The sequence below is a fragment of the Theropithecus gelada genome, chromosome 11 (assembly GCF_003255815.1).
Source record: "Theropithecus gelada isolate Dixy chromosome 11, Tgel_1.0, whole genome shotgun sequence".
In the NCBI taxonomy this organism is placed as follows: Eukaryota; Metazoa; Chordata; class Mammalia; order Primates; family Cercopithecidae; genus Theropithecus; species Theropithecus gelada.
The window spans coordinates 91,392,946-91,409,032 of record NC_037679.1 but is presented as its reverse complement, the minus strand read 5'-3'; the positions used below and the strand labels follow the sequence as shown (position 1 = coordinate 91,409,032).

Below are 16,087 nucleotides of genomic sequence, written 5' to 3'. Positions count from 1 at the left end.
GGGAAACCGAGTCGTTGATGTCCACATGCCATCTTGACCCCGGGCTGATCAGAACATCGGACTCTGCACAGGCCCCTGGGTTCCACCCTCATCCCCCCATGGACGGTCACCGGAGTGGTTTATCTGCGTGGAAAGCCTGACCAGTGTGCCCACCCTCCTCTCTCCGCCTCAGCTCAAAGCTCCTCTGTGCTCCCACTTCCTGCAAAGCTCAAAGCAAGATCCCAGCCGGCACAGAAAGCTCTCACCCTGTCCCATCGTCCCCTGTCTGCCCCCACAGCCCTGACCTGCACATGCAGCCACTCGCAGGACACCTTCCTGCCCTCCTGGCCTTTCTCTCCCCTCAGACTCCTCCTCGTGGGGACCCTGCTCCTGCCTCTGGCCGCACCTGCGAGGAAGCGGCTGCCCTGGGCTGGCACCTGCTCACCTGTGTGCATGAGCTCTGGGGGGCAGGCAGGTGTGTGCTGCGTTCACCGGGGCCACCTGGGGCTACCCGGCCCAGGCGGCTCTTGGGATTTAGCAGAAGCTCCGTGAGTTTTGCTACTGGATGGATGAATAAATGGCGCAGCTACAAATTGACATTTTATGTTTGCAGCCATCAAAAGTTATGTTTATGAAGAATTTTTAGTGACGTGGGAAAATACTCAAGACGTAGTGATAACAGCAGAATGCAGGCGGCAGATACCAGATATGTGGATGGAGCCGCGCCGAGGAGGTTCACGTGATCTTATAAAATAATATGGGGCGTGAAAATACTGATATTAGTTTTCCCTGCAGCATGGGACCCCAGGTGATCCTCTGTGTGCATGTGTGTGCGTGTGTGTGCATGTGTGCGTGTGTGTGCATGTGTGTGTGCGTGTGTGTGCATGTGTGTGTGCATGTGTGCATGTGTGTGTGCGTGTGTGTACGTGTGTGCGTGTGTGTGCATGTGTGTGTACATGTGTGTGTGCGTGTGTGTGCATTGTGTGTGTGCGTGTGTGCGTGTGTCCGTGTGTGTAGAATTTTCTACCGGAAGCATTTATGACTTTTCCAATCAGAAGTGATGCACTTTCTAATTAAAGTAGTGGAAGCATATATTGCTGGCAGTGAAACAAAACTAATCTAAACCTTCTGGAAAATGACTTGGCACCAAGGTTCGTGAAATTTCTCTATCTTTGACGCAGTGGTTCAATTTCTGAAATAAGCAATCCTAAATATGTAATTAATAAATAAGTGATAAACGTGTGAGCTCAGGGTTGTCAGGCAGTCGTTTCTGTGGACTCTGCCGTCTGATGGATGTTTCCTGGTGGTTGGAAGGTCATTGCTATGACTGTAATTGAATTCTACCTGTGATGGCACAGAAGGCATCTGTGGCCATAACTTTATGTGGAGGCAAAAAGCAAAATGCAGACCCCTCCATCTTGAAGGTGGCACATGCATGTTCCGTGCGCCCCTGGAGCCGCATTCAAATCACCTGCCCTGTCCAAAGTCACGCAGGGCAGCGGCGAGGCCGCGTTTGCCAGGGAGGGGTTGGCCTCCCCTCCGGCCACCGAGTGGGGCCCCAGGTCCCTCCTCTGAGGGCTGGTTCAATCTGAATGTGTCCACACGGCATGTTCCTTCCCCGTGGCCACCAGGCAGTCCTCGTGCGGTGCTGGTGGTGAATGTTTGCACAGCCATCCCAACCTCCAGGTGGAATTGGGAGGGGCAGGGGCCAGCGATGGGGCAGCCCCATGGATGGAGACCCTTTACGTGCCCTGGAGGAGAAGTGTCCAGCTGGCACCTTGGTCTGGCCCAGAAACTCCTGTGCGGTTCTCGTTGGATGGTTCCTGCGTGCCCACCGCAGCAGCACTTCCGTCTGTGAAGCAGGGCACAGAGTGAAGCACAGCCGTGGTCCCCAAGGCCAGGCGGGCACCGTCACCTGCTTCCTTGGGAGAGGATGCCCTTCCTCTCCTGAAAGGGGTGTGACCATGGTTTAGTGGCTGTTTATTTAACGCCTTTGCCTGACACGATACAGGGGCGGTGCCTTTCTCAGTCCCCTGAGACACCCTCTTTGAGAGCTTTGCAGTTCAGAGCACTGTGGCGGAGTGTGGCTGGGGCTCACTGCCTCCTGGCCATGGCCCCAACCTTCAGCCTCAGTAGTCTCATCAGTTACAGGGGGGTGACAAAAGCACCTGGCTTAGAGAGAACCCTGGGGATTAAAGGAGGCAAAGCTCGTGCAATGCCTGCACGAGGAACATGGTCAGTGCTGTGCTGTGAATGCGTTGCCAGCTGCCCCCATGTGGGAAGCTTCACCCCCACCATGGCATTGAGAGGGGTCTGCAGGGGCCCTGCCCTCTCCAAGGGGTTAATGCCCTTAATGTGAGAATGGGTTAGTTATGGGAGTGGCTTATCTCAGGAGTGGGTTGGTTATCTCAGGGGTGGGTTAGGTATGGTGGGAGCAGGTTAGTTATCATGGGAGTGGGTTATCTCAGGAGTGGCTTGGTTAGCTCTGGAGTGCAATGGTTATCATGGGAGTGGGTTCGTTAACTTGGGAGTGGGTTACCTTGGGAAATGAGTGAGTTATCACAAGAATGAGCTGGCTACCATGAGACTGGGTTAGTTATCTCAGGAGTGGGCTAGGTGTCTTGGGAACGACTTGGTTATCTCAGGAGTGAGTTGGTTATCATGGGAGGGAATTGGTTGTCTCGGGAGTGAGTTGGTCATCTTGGGAGTTGGTTTTCTCAGAAGTGAGTTAGTTTTCTTGGGAGTGAGTTGGTTATTATGAGAGTGAGTCGCTTAGTGGAATTGGCCCGGTTGTCTCAGGAGTGAGTTGGTTATTGTAGGAGTGAGTCAGTTATCATGGGAGTGAGTTGGTTATCTTGGGAGTGGCTTGGTTATCCTGGAAGTGAGTTAGTTATCTCGAGTGCGTTGGTTATGATGGAAGTGGCTGCAGAAGGGCCCTATGTACAGTCAGGGCTAGAAGGAGAAGGTGGGGGACCCCGTGTACAGTCGTAGCTGGAAGGAGAAGGTGGGGGATCCCATGTACAGTTGGAGCTGGAATGAGACGAGGGGGACCCCGTGTACAGTCGGAGCTGGAAGGAGAAGGTGGGGGATCCCGTGTACAGTCGGAGCTGGAAGGAGAAGGTGGGGGACCCCGTGTACAGTTGGAGCTGGAATGAGACAGGGGGGACCCCGTGTACAGTCGGAGCTGGAAGGAGAAGTGGAGCCTGGCCCTGTTTGACCAAAGATGTTGCCCCTCTGAGCCTGTCTGTGAATGGCCATGGAAGACCACGAGCATCGATTTGGGGATTACAGATGAATTTTAGGGAGTAGGAACATTTGCAAACACAGAATCTGTGAATGATGTGGCCAACGGTACTTTGGTATTCTGGCAACTGCTATGGACACACTGGTGGGGCTGGTGGGACTGGGGGGCACAGGCTCTCCTGGGGCACCAGGTCTTCACCATTGACCTCCCCCCCGAGCTGTCCCTGGAGCAGGTGGGTCAGATGAACAAATGACTCTGACCAGAGTCAGCAAAGAGATGGGAGCCGCCTCCCCACGGCCCCCAGCCTGCGCCCCTGAGGCCCGGTGAGGCCCCTGACGGTGGAGACTCCTCCGTGAACAGCAGCCTGAGAACAGTGCTTCTCAAACCTGGCTGCATCACCCGGGTTCTTGTTAAAACACAGCCCACCAGGCCCCTCCGGGAGTGTCTGATCCACAGGTGCACGTCAGGCAGGAGACTCAGGAACTCTGGTGACCTCCGGGTGATGCTGAGGCTGAGGCTGGGGACCAACTCCGGCTCTGGCCTTGGAGCCAGGTCTCAGAGGCTTCAGGCATCCTGCTCAGGGTGGCAGCGGCCATGCAGTGCCAAGGTGCCAGCAGAGGCTGGGGTCAGGACTTCCAGCCGGGAGGGCAGGGCAGGAGCAGGCGCAGGCCCAGGGCAGCCTCCGGGAGGGCAGGGCAGGAGCAGGCCCAGGGCAGCCTCCGGGAGGGCAGGGCAGGAGCAGGCCCAGGGCAGCCTCCGGGAGGGCAGGGCAGGAGCAGGCGCAGGCCCAGGGCAGCCTCTGGGAGGGCAGGGCAGGAGCAGGCGCAGGCCCAGGGCAGCCTCTGGGAGGGCAGGTGCGGTCAGAGCTGCTTGGCTTTCCTGGTCACGTTCTTTGGAGCAGGAGGAATCCGTTAATAGCTCGGAAAAGTGAAAATCCCACGGACCTGATTTTGCCTGTGAGGAAGGTTGCCGTGGGTGCCTCGCGGCAGGATTTCTGGAGCTCTCATCTTCCCTGTCTCTTATCTGCAGCATGGCCTCATATCTTCTTTCACAAAGAATTCCTTCCAAAGAGGCAGGGTTGCTTGATCCCACCAGGAAACAAGGACAAATGATGAAGAAACTGGTAAAAGTGTGGAGACGCCCAGCCTGCGGCTGCAGGACCAAATCCCTCTAAACCCACTGTGGGATGGAGCCGCCAGTGGTCCCTGTAGCTGCACTGGGGGTCACAGGGAGTGGCCGGTGCTGCCACAGCCCAGGGGCTGGAGATGGGGCCTCCAGCCTGGGAAGCTAGTGGGGCCTTCAGACGGGCACCTGGAGAGTTTGCTCTGCTCTTCCCCACCCTCAATGCCCTGGCTTCACCGACAGCCCAGTGCCGGGCACCGTGTGGGCAGGGAAGGGGAGGCCCAGTGCTGGCACTGGTGTCCCCCAGGCAGCTTCTCTCAGCAGCTACGGGATGGTGACAGCACTGACTCCACCAGCCGAGGAAGAAGATCGGATCCAAGGCAGCAAAGGCTCCTTTACCCCAGTGCACGCCCAGTGCAGGGCTCGGGATCCCTGAGCTCCATGTCCACCATCCGCACAGTCCTGGGGCAGGGACTCGATGGTGGCCCACCTGTGACCAAGGAGGACCCTCAACCAGGAGAAATCAGGCAGCTCAGCGGGCAGCAGCGTCTGGACCAGGGGCTGCTTGGTTCTCTTAAGCACAGGTGCAGCAGTGAGGGGAGGCATGAAGCCCCAGGGTGAGGAAGGATGGGAATGGCAGCCTCTCTCTTCAAAACACACTCAGTGGGAGGCCTGGCAACCCTCACTCTTCTGCAAGGAAGCTGTGAGCAGCGGCATGGCCAGGGTGTCCCCTAACCCCCGTGCAAGTGATGGGACCACAGCACGTAGGCCAGTGAAGGCCCAGCTCCTCCGCGCCTTCTGGCCAATGAAGCAGATTCAGGCAAAGCTGGGGGCGTCTGCCAAGCCCCCTTAGCTGTGTAACGTGACACTCACTGGTTCCAGATATTCAGATGTGGACAGCTTTCGGGCTGCTGCCAACCACATAGAGTAAAACGAGTTTGCCATTCGTGCAAGGCAGGGCGGCTGGAGGACAAGAGCATCCTTTGGGATTAAATAGATGATGACAAAGCCAGTTCAAGGGACAGGCTAACTGGCAACACGACAAGAGATCAAGCCGATGAGATGAAAACCAAGAGAATGAAAATGGAGAATGAAGCGTCGGGAGGCAGGAGATAAACCGGGAGAGGAAACGTTCACTTAACAGAGGTTACGGAAGAGAAAACAGGGATGGCAGATGGGAACGCAGTCACATCATTAACAGAACAAACTTCCTGGAGCTGAACGTCGACATGAGTGTGGATTGCCAAGTGTGACTGTGATTCGCTTCAAGATATGTCCTGACCAAATCTAGGATCCCAACAACAACAACAAAAATCAGTGTCCGGAGACAGGCAGAAACAAAATGCCTGTCTGAAGAAGAAAGAGGGTCCTGCCGACCTCAGAACACTAGCAGGCAGCACTGGGCGCTGCATGAGGCGAAAAAACCGTCGAGCCTGGAGTTCTATACCCAGCACAATTACCAAGCCAGCATGAGGAGCAACGAAAGAGACTTCCAGACATTTGAGGGCTCAGCAAGTTTACTTTCCACACCACCCTTCTTCAGTCTTCTTTAGAGACATACTTCAGTGGGATGAGAGGACCTCCAGGACCTGAGCAGACGTGGGATCCACAGGGCGATGGAGCCCACCCAGGCTTAGAGTGAGGAGGGCCCGGGGGTGGCCGCTGGGCAAACAATTGATGCAAAGGGACCTGGGAGTGAGAAGGCCATGAGGCGAGGGCACTGAGGGCCGGCCCTGCAGTCGGGAACATCTCTGGGAAGATGGGGCTGTGCTCGCCGGTCACATTGCCAGGAGGCCTGAGCTCACATGGCAGCAGAGCACGGCTGTCGGGAGGAGCTGCTCCATGCCACGTTGCCTGGGTTCAAACATGGTTCTGATGCTGACCAGCCCTGTGACCCTGTGTGTGTGTCCTGACCTCTCTGAGCCTCAGTTTCCTCATCTGCAAAATGGGGTGAAATACAGAGCCTACGTCCCAGGGGTGTTGTGGGGAATGACATGTTAACGTGTATGAAGGGCGCTTGCTCAGTAGATATTACTATTATTATTATCTTTTTGTCTTCTCCAAAAGGGCATGTGAAAAGTCAAGATCCAAACCTAAAACAAGTCAAAATACGCATAATTCTGAGAAATTGATAGTGTAACAGGAAAATCAGTGATACTGTCTTGACCTTCGAAAGTTCTTCATTAAGCAGCACAGGTTTAGTGGGTGATAGAATGATATTTCCGTCATAGTGTCCATGCCGTGCTGGCGCCATGGTGGATTGTAACTACGTAATCCTGATGTGGGCATGTCAATTTACTGCTTTTTTTCTTTCTTTATTTTTTTGAGATGGAGCCTCACTCGCTCTGTCGCCCAGGCTGGAGTGCAGTAGCGCGATCTCAGCTCACTGCAACCTCCGCCTCCTGGGTCCAAGCGATTCTCCTGCCTCAGCCTCCCGTGTAGCTGGGATTACAAGTGCGTGCGCACCACCACACCCGGCTAATTTTTATATTTCTAGTAGAGATGGGGTCTTGTCATGTTGGTCAGGCTGGTCTCCAACTCCTGACCTCAAGTATTCTGCCCGCCCCGGCCTCCCAAAGTACTGGGATTGCAGGTGAGAGCCACGGCACCCAGCCTGCCCACCCTGGCCTCCCAAAGTGCTGGGATCACAGGTGTGAGCCACGGCACCCGGCCTGCCCACCCTGGCCTCCCAAAGTGCTGGGATCACAGGTGTGAGCCACCACGCCCGGCCTGCTTTGCATTTCAGAACTACCCTGTCATCAAGTCCTGTGAACACTCACGGTGATAGAGCCGAGGGTGGGTGTCACAGATGCCTTTAGGGGTGTAAAAGTAGCGGCACAGCTGAGCGGCAGGTGGATCAGGGCGCCCATTTCTCATCTGATGAGGCAGGGAGTCTGGAGATGCTGGCTAGAGTCAGAGCTTCCAGAAATAGAGGCTTACGTATTCCTTTTGAAGCCACCAAGGTAACCACAGGATCACGAAAAATAATAGCTAAGAAAAATTGAGGGAAGGAGAGGGGCAGGGGAAGAAGGTGGGGTGAAAACGGGCTCAGCCCCTCATTTTTCATGCCAAGAAGTCAGGGGACCTCGTCTCAGGCTGACAAGGCGAGACCTGAATCTGCAGCAGACACAGTGAAAAGGACTCAAACCAGAAAAAGGCATCTCCTCTGAAGCGTGGCGCTTGGAGAGGAGACAGAGCACACAGTTGTCAACTCTCCGTTTCATGATTTTCTGGATTGTTTGAATTTTTTAACTCGTGCATATTTTATTTTACAAGTGAAAAAGTAAAGCCCCAACGCCGGGCATCGGGCAGCCGTCCGGAACCACACTCAGCCACCCTCCTGCCAGGTGTAAAGCCCCAATGCTGGGCATCGGGCAGCCGTCCAGAACCACACTCAGCCACCCTCTGGCCAGGCGGCCAATCCCCACCTGAGGCCTGAGCCCTGGGGATGATGAGGTCTCTCTCGAGGTAGAAGCTGCTGTGCCTGCCTCTGGGAGACATCCAATTCCAGACTTTCCAAAGTGAAAAATGCAAGTGCAGTATTGATATTTTAAAATAGCATGATTACGTATTTATCGCACAGTATTAACAAAGGGAAGTGATTTGTGTCGTTTTTCAATTGTACGTCCAATCTGTATCCTTCAGTCCTACATAAATAAGAACACTTTGTTTATCCATTTAAAATAGAATATTCCAGAAAGTCCAGAGGTTCCAGGAGGCTCAAAGCCTCGGCTCTGCGGAGGGGAGAAACCCACTCACTGCCCTGCTGGGCGGGGAGGGTCACGGACTGGAGTCTCCCCAGGGCATCGGTCCCTGCCCGGAGCAGGAATCCTACAGAGACCCCGCCGGGCCCCAGGAGCTGGTGCCACAAGAGAAGGGCCCCTCCCATGCGGGCAGCTGTGGGACGTCAGCATCGGGTATTTCCCAAGTTTGTGTTTCCACTGGCCTTCCTCCGAGAACCAGAGACCTCTCTGTGCAAGCTGACAAAAGGCAGCCCAGCCCCAGGGGTCCATGCCGCCTCTTCCTGGGCACCTGCCCCTCAAATCCACGATGCCCCAGAGACTCCCAGCTCAGAGACAGCCAACGGTGCCATCTATGGGGGCAGATACCCCTCTCACCCCCGTCCCCGTGGGATCAGCATCCCCAAGCCACGTCCACTTGCCCAGCACAACTGAGCACCTAGAACTTTCCCTGGCCCGGCCCCCTTGGGCACCTGCTCCATACACCCTGACAAAGCCGTGGAGCCTCCCCATCAGCCCAGAGGTTCCACCGGCCCCTTTCCAGTCGACACTGCCCCAGCCCGGGGTCCCCGTCCCGCCCCGATGGCTGTGGGGTAGGATTGGGATTCCGTCTGTTCTTGAACCTCACGCCGGTGGCCACACGGGATGAGGTCTCCTGTGTTGATTCTTTGACTTGGCGTCACGTGGGTGAGCCGCGTCTTGGCTGCTGCCTGTGTCGACGGCTCGGTTCTTCCTACCCCAGAGTAGCAGCATGCATGCGGATATGTGTTCAGCTCAAGTTACGCAGGCAGACGGCGTCAGGGCTGGTGGGGTTGGTGGCAGTGGTGTGGCGTTTAAAACACCTGATCTTCTTAGAGTCATTGCAGTTTTGAGTTAATATTTTTAGCATCAGTAGGTCTGACTGTCAGAGCAGTTTCGGGTTGATAGAGACTGAGCGGAGTTCCCGCATCCTCCACCCTCCAGGCACAGCGCCCGGGCGTGAACGTGCGTGAGTGTGACTGTGTATCGAGCCGACGCCGCCCGATGCAGGCGGCTCACCCAGGGCCGTGGCTCACAGGGGCCCACTCAGTGTCACACCTGCTGTGGGTTTGGACAATTGCGTAAGAACAGGTATTGGCCAGCGCAGTGACTCACGCCTGCAATCCCAGCACTTTGGGAGGCCTAGGTAGGTGGATCGCTTGAAGTCATGAGTTCAAGACCAGCCTGACCACCACAGTGAAACCGTCTCCACTAAAAATACAAAAATTTGCCGGTTGTGGTGGTGTGCCCAGCTACTCAGGAAGCTGGGGTGGGAGGATCGCTTGAGCCTGGGAGTTCCAGGCTGCCCAGCTGCAGTGAGCTGAGATAGTGCCACTGCACTGCAGTCTGAGTGACAGAGCAAGACCCTGAATCAAAAAATACATAGTAACAAATTCCACCATTACAGCATCACACAGAGTCCACCGCCTTCAGAGCCCCATGCACCACCCATTCATCCCTCCCTCCTCCGCCCAGCACCGCCCTTCACTCTGCACTTTCTGGAATGTCCCAAGCTGGCAGCCTCCCATCTGCAGAGTTTGCTGGGCTTGCACCGGGGGCGGGGGAAGCGGCTGTCGGGGAGAGGGGTGGGAGGGGAGTCTCCTGGGTATAGATGCAGCGTGTCCTGGGCCTGCCTGACCTCCCTCTCTTCCTTTCCCCCAGGCCTCGCCAAGCCCATCGGCCTGGTGGAGGGGCCAGGAGGCCTGGGCCAGGGCGGCTTGGCGGCTACCCTGCGTGATGACGGCCAGGAGGCGGAAGGCAAGTATGAGGAGTACGGCTACAACGCTCAGCTCAGTGACCGCATCTCCCTGGATCGGAGCATCCCCGACTACCGGCCCAGAAAGTGAGTGAATGAGCTGCGCCCCCATGCTGGCTAGAGAAGTGAGCCGCCCCCACTCCGGGCCAGGGAAGTGAGTGCCCCCCCCCCCGCCGGGCGGGGGAGGGGGGGGGCCCCCCTGCCGGCCGGGGAAGTGAGTGCCCCCCCCAAGCCGGCTGGGGAAGTGAGTGGCCTCCCGAGCTGTGGGCTCCTGGGAGAAAGGCGCAAAGGTCTGCTGTGGGAAAGTGGAGCGGTCAGGAGCCCTGGCCTGTGGGGCCCTCCTGCCTCCTCTGTCTTCCCTGTCTCTCCTCCTCTGTCTCTCCTGTCTCTCTCTCTGTCTCTCCCTCTCTCCTTCTCTCAATCTCTCTGTATCTTCTGTCTTTCTCTCTCTCTCTGTGTCTCTCCCCCTCCCCCACTTTTGGCTGCGGGCGTCCTTCCCAGGGCCTACCCCAGGCTTGGGGCACCCCTGCCATAGCTGCATCTGGGGATCACGGAAGCCGGGCTGAGGCATCATGGCTCACGCAGCACAGGCACCCTGTGTCAGGCCCTGCCAGCCCTGGTCCCACCTACTGTGGCCTCTCACTGCTGAGCTGGGTGTCGCTTGTGTCTGAAGCGAAGGGCATTCCCGTTCCATCCGTGGCCTGCGCACCTCCCATCCTGTCACCCCCCAAGCTGCAAGAGTGGGTGAATCAGGAGCCAGGCCCTGGAGGCTACGGCTTTGCCTCAGTGCCACTCGGGATGGAGCCTGGTCTCTGACCCTCACACCTGCCCTGAGGGAGCAGCCACGACAAGGCAGGATTTGCCAGCCCCTCCTGCAACTCCGTCCACAGAGCCCAGCCCATGACAGGATGCTCCCTGGGAGGGCCCCTGGTGGCATCATCCTGCAGAAGCCGGGCGCTCAGGGCTGCCCAGCAGGACCGCGTTGTCACCGTGGGGTGGTGGCAGGTGGCCTCAGCCATACTTGCCTCCTCCTGGAGCTGCCAGAGGGAGAGCAGGTGGGAGGGCAGCCCCCTCTGCAGCTCCTGGTGTGGTCAGCCTGCCCCACCCACCAGGGGACCCTGACACCAGGATTCTTTTTTTTTTTTTTTTTTTTTGAGACGGAGTCTGGCTCTGTTGCCCGGGCTGGAGTGCAGTGGCTGCATCTCAGCTCACTGCAAGCTCCGCCTCCCGGGTTTACGCCATTCTCCTGCCTCAGCCTCCCGAGTAGCTGGGACTACAGGCGCCCGCCGCCTCGCCCGGCTAGTTTTTTGTATTTTTTAGTAGAGACGGGGTTTCACCGTGTTCGCCAGGATGGTCTCGATCTCCTGACCTCGTGATCCGCCCGTCTCGGCCTCCCAAAGTGCTGGGATTACAGGCTTGAGCCACCGCGCCCGGCCTCGACACCAGGATTCTTGGGCCAGGAGCTCATTTGAGATGGGGATGGGGAGGCTGGCAGGGAAGAGAAGTGGGGAGGAAAGGTGTGTCTCAGCCCCATTCCATTCCTTGTGACTCAGGCAGTGGTTCCCAGGGCGTTCACTCAGCTGCTCTGGGGTTCCCCGCGTGTGGACGGAGGGACGTGAGATGGCCAGACGGGCCTGCGGTGTCCGGGGGTGCAGGGAGCACCCCGGGCCACGTAGAGGTGGCTGCGGGAAGCCGGAGCTCCCTGTTCTAGCCAGGTGGGGCCCACTTCACACCTTTCCCACAAACACGCGCTGGGAACCGATTCTAGGTGTGATGAGGCTTCCTTAGACGGCACAGCGGTGCAGGTGAGGCGTGCCCAGCTCTCGAGGCTCTGATTCCTCCTGGAGGGGGTCTCCACGAGTCGTTTAGACAAACAGGGCCGAGGCCTGGGCACGGAGGCTTCCGCACCTGAACCACATCCAGAGTGCGACGACATTATTTTATTTTCATTCCACTTATTTTCATGGTTACCATGATTTAACACAAGTGATGCCAGCTTTCCATTTGCAGCGGTGAAATGAAGATTCCTTTTCAAATAAAAAATGCATTTAGTTTTAAAATAGGCCAATTTAAAGAAACATGCTCCATAAGTAAGAACACTGGTGTTTTCATGTGGTGCCAGCTACAGACTTGGGGCTGGAATGACTTCGGTTTGGAAAGTGGCTGGTGCACGTCAGCTGACCTGTGCAATGAGTGTGCACGGTGTGCGTGTGTGTGTGCATGCGTGTGTGCATGTGTGTGCGCACGTGCGTGTGTGCACGTGTGCAGGCATGTATGTGTGTGTGTACATGTGTGCACATGTGGGTGTGCATGTGTGGGGGGTTTGAAGGCTCCTGTGTGTCCTAAATTTGGGGGTGAACTCTGTTGGCTGTCAGGGCTAGCCTCACTGCTGGAGTGAGCACCGTTCTTGGCTATGAGCCTCTAGGCAGCTGTTGTGCGGCAAGAAACCCGTCTGCCAAGATAAAGTCTGGCAGGAGTGGCCAGTCCCAGCTTCGTTCTTATGTCACAGAAGACGACATCGGGGTGAACCTTGAAAGAACTGGCATTTGCTCTATACCCTCACTGATAGAAACCCAGTTTACAGATACTCTGGTTTGAAGGCACACAGCGCTCTGCCTCCTGAATTAGAGAATATGAATTTTATATAGATATTTATACATGTATTTATATCCCATTTCTTTCCCCAAAAAAGTGAGGAGGCTTTGACACCAGTGAAACACCCACCCCACGCCCAGCCCGCCCCTGCACATGTGGCCGAGAAGCTCGAATGCGAAGGCCTCCTGGCCCCTCACCTGCCCCTCGCAGGCCCTGCCCACGGTCTCTCCAGCTCCGCACCCAACCCAGAGCTTCCCCGGTGCCTGCAGAATAGATCACAGGGAATTATTCACCTGCAACAGCCCTCACAGGTACCACCTAGAAAGCAGACCCCGGTGGACGCTGGGTCTTATCCATCTTCCCAGGGACCACTTTCCGAAAAGGAGCTTGGGTGGAGAGACCCGAACCCGGCGCGGCTCAGCGAGTATGGCTGGGAAGCATCTCCATGGTGCCTGGCCTTTCCCTGGGGTCATTGAAGAACTGCTGGCGGCAAGGGGCTGGCTGCAGACCATGCACTGTTCCCTTAATTCCTGCAGCGAGCTTAGAGGCAGAGCCTGTTATTGTCCCATTTTATACATGGGGAAACTGAGGCAGGAAGGGTTAAATCTCCTTATTGAGATCCCACAGAGAGTAGGTGGTGGCAGAGCGGGGACGTGGAGTCTAGAGATTTTACAGAAAAAGAGTGGAAACCCCCGTCATTCTGAGGGACCAGACGGGGGTGCAGGCTGAAAGCTGAGCCCGGGAGGGGCTGGGGGCCGCCCTGAGGGGTCTCTTCCCCAGGGTCTCATCTCCCTCTGGGGCGGGCTCTGTCCCACTCCTTCCTCTGCTGGCTCAGGAGTTGGGGGGCTCCGCCTCCTTTCCACAGCTGCTGCTTGCCGGCCTCCTCCCGACTCTGGGCTGGGGGCACAGCCTGCCTCCCTCTCCAGCCCTTCGGGAAGGATGTGGGCCCCCTTCCCCTAACTGCTCTCGGAAGCTTCCACGCAGGCCCCTTCCAGACACTTTGCTTCACAGACACAGACAGGGCAGCTCACAAGGTTCTGTTTTCACCCAGTCTCCATGCTGCCAGGCCGCAGGCGTCCTCGGGATGCCTGTGGGGCACATCTGTCTCTAGGGCCTCCTGTGAGTGCCTCCTGTCCTTCAGGCATCTCCTCACCTTGGAGAAGACACATTGGTGTCCCTCATCCTCCAAAAAGAAACCCCTTACTGCTGGCCATCCGGATGGGTCAGTCAATAAGACATAAAATCCAATTAAAAATGGCCCAACCCAAAAAGAGACTCTGTTGACTCAGGCAACTGAAAGGTGGGGCTTCAGGTATGGCTTGATCTAGGGGATGGTCCACCCCTGACTGCTCTCGGGTTAGATGTACCTTGACTCTCTTAGGATCCTCGCAGGAAATTGATGGTGCCCTCACGTGGACATGGGCAGAATCCAGGAGACCCAGTGGACACTGGGCATCCAGGAAGTGGATCCAGGAGACCCGGTGGACACTGGGCATCCAGGAAGTGGATCCAGGAGACCCAGTGGACACTGGGCATCCAGGAAGTGGATCCGGGAGACCTGGTGGACACTGGGCATCCAGGAAGTGGATCCAGGAGACCCAGTGGACACTGGGCATGCAGGCAGTGACCATGGTGAATCCAGGAGACTCGGCAGACACTGGGCATCCAGGAAGTGGATCCAGGAGACCCGGTGGACACTGGGCATCCAGGAAGTGGATCCAGGAGACCCGGCGGACACTGGGCATCCAGGCAGTGACCACAGTGAATCCAGGACACCCGGTGGACACTGGGCATCCAGGAATTTGATCCAGGAAGTGACCGCACTGGAATGTTCTTCTCTCCATGGCCTGAAGGGACAGGGGCGAGAATCACAGGTGCCCAGCAAGAGCTGGAGCTGCAGAGAGAGGACAGTGGGTAGGGACAGTAACTCTGGAGAGAAGAAACCACTGCCAAGATGGTGGGGAGGGGATCTGGGATGCCCCTCACTCCTTCCACCCTTCAGGCTCTGGGGCTGCCTCCCAAGACTGAACCCAACAGAAGCCGGAGGGCGGAGGAGCCTGGCAGGAAGCCCACAGCGGTCGCACAGGGGACAGCATGGGGCTGGGCAGAGCAGAGCCTGGGCTCGGGGAGGGGAGATCCCAGGGAGGAACCGGCCGCGCCGTCCTCAGGCTCCAAGTGTGGCAGCTGCAGCCACCGTCCCCACTGAGGACTCTGGACCCCCCCAGCAACCATGCAAGCGACAGTCTCGGGTGACTTTCATTGGCCCATAGTAGGTCACGTGCTTGTCTGGGACCCAATCACAGCCAGCAGCCTGGGGAATGGCGTTCACTGATTGGTCAAGCCTTGTTACACGTTCCCTGTGGGAAACGAGACTAAATCCGCATTGGAGGGGGCTGGGGAGCGGGGCCACCCCGGCGGACACCGGGGTCACTGGGGAGCACAGAGCCCCCGCGGCTCCTGCCGTCCCACACGCGGCCCTCTGCGGTGACAGTCACTGTGCTGAGGTCTGATGGCAGCCACTGGAGGCTGAGTCCTGTTGGGACGGGCTGGGTGACGGGGTAGAGGCCTCCCCGGGGGCCCAGCGTCCACAGCAGGGGCTAGTGGCATTTTCTCCGATGTGTCAGGGCAGAGTTGGACCTTCAGAGACACCGAACCCGCTCTAGAAGTGACTTCGGGCACCGACCTTGCATGTCCCTGGCCTCCCGTGGCCTCAGCTGCAGGGCCGACAGCTCCAGGCTCCCCAGGCACGAGGAGCGGCCCTGCCTGCCCGGGCCCGAGCGGCGTGTGCCCTGGGAACACGCTTTGGTGTGGGCAGCAGTCAGGTCTTCTGTCCCGGGTTGGAAGAGCGAGCAGAGAAGGGACGCTCAAGTGAGCCCTCCCGATTCCCCTAAACCAGCGGCTGGAGACACGTCCAGACGGCGGGCCCGGCCCCAGCTCCGCCTCCACTTCCTCTGGGCTTTCTCCACCGCCCTGAGTCACTGGCCTGCAGGTGTTGGGGACAGCGGGGCCTGGGTCTGGAATGGTTTCTCTGGCTGTGTCAGCACCGGCTCCCGAGGAGGCTGCCTGGCTCAGACCCTCCCGGGCGGGGGCTGTGGGTGTAAAGATGACACCATCGGGTTAGGGGCCTCGTGTTCCAGCCTGCTGTGCTAGTTTTAAATCCTCAAGTAACTTGTATGTTTGATGCCTAATTATTTTATTTTTGGTATTTTTTAAAACTCAGAAGTCTGGATTATCCACACCTTAAGACACACCCAGAGAGCACGACGCGGCGTCCCCGCTGTGGTAGGAAGGAAGTTTAAACAGAGTCTTGTGAGGCGGCGCCCACCATGTGGTAGGAGGAGTGTCACGCGGCCCTCACGCTGTGGTAGGAGGAGTGTGACGAGGCCCTCACGCTGTGGTAGGAGGAGTGTCACGCGGCCCTCACGCTGTGGTAGGAAGGAAGTTTAAACAGAGTCTTGTGAGGCGGCGCCCACCATGTGGTAGGAGGAGTGTCACGCGGCCCTCACGCTGTGGCAGGAGGAGTGTGACGAGGCCCTCACGCTGTGGTAGGAGGAGTGTGACGAGGCCCTCACGCTGTGGTAGGAAGGGTGGGATGCGGCGCTCACACTGTGGCAGGAAGGAGCTTTAAACAGG

At 57.5% G+C, this 16,087-nt stretch overlaps 1 protein-coding gene across 1 annotated transcript in view; it reads left to right on the top strand.

The window, feature by feature from the left end:
* Positions 1-16,087, top strand: part of GALNT9 (polypeptide N-acetylgalactosaminyltransferase 9) — a 120,662-nt gene that overhangs the window by 24,374 nt on the left and 80,201 nt on the right. The window contains exon 2 of the mRNA XM_025403738.1: positions 9,766-9,946. Coding sequence (XP_025259523.1) covers positions 9,766-9,946 — 181 coding nt within the window. The remainder of the gene's footprint in view (positions 1-9,765; positions 9,947-16,087) is intronic.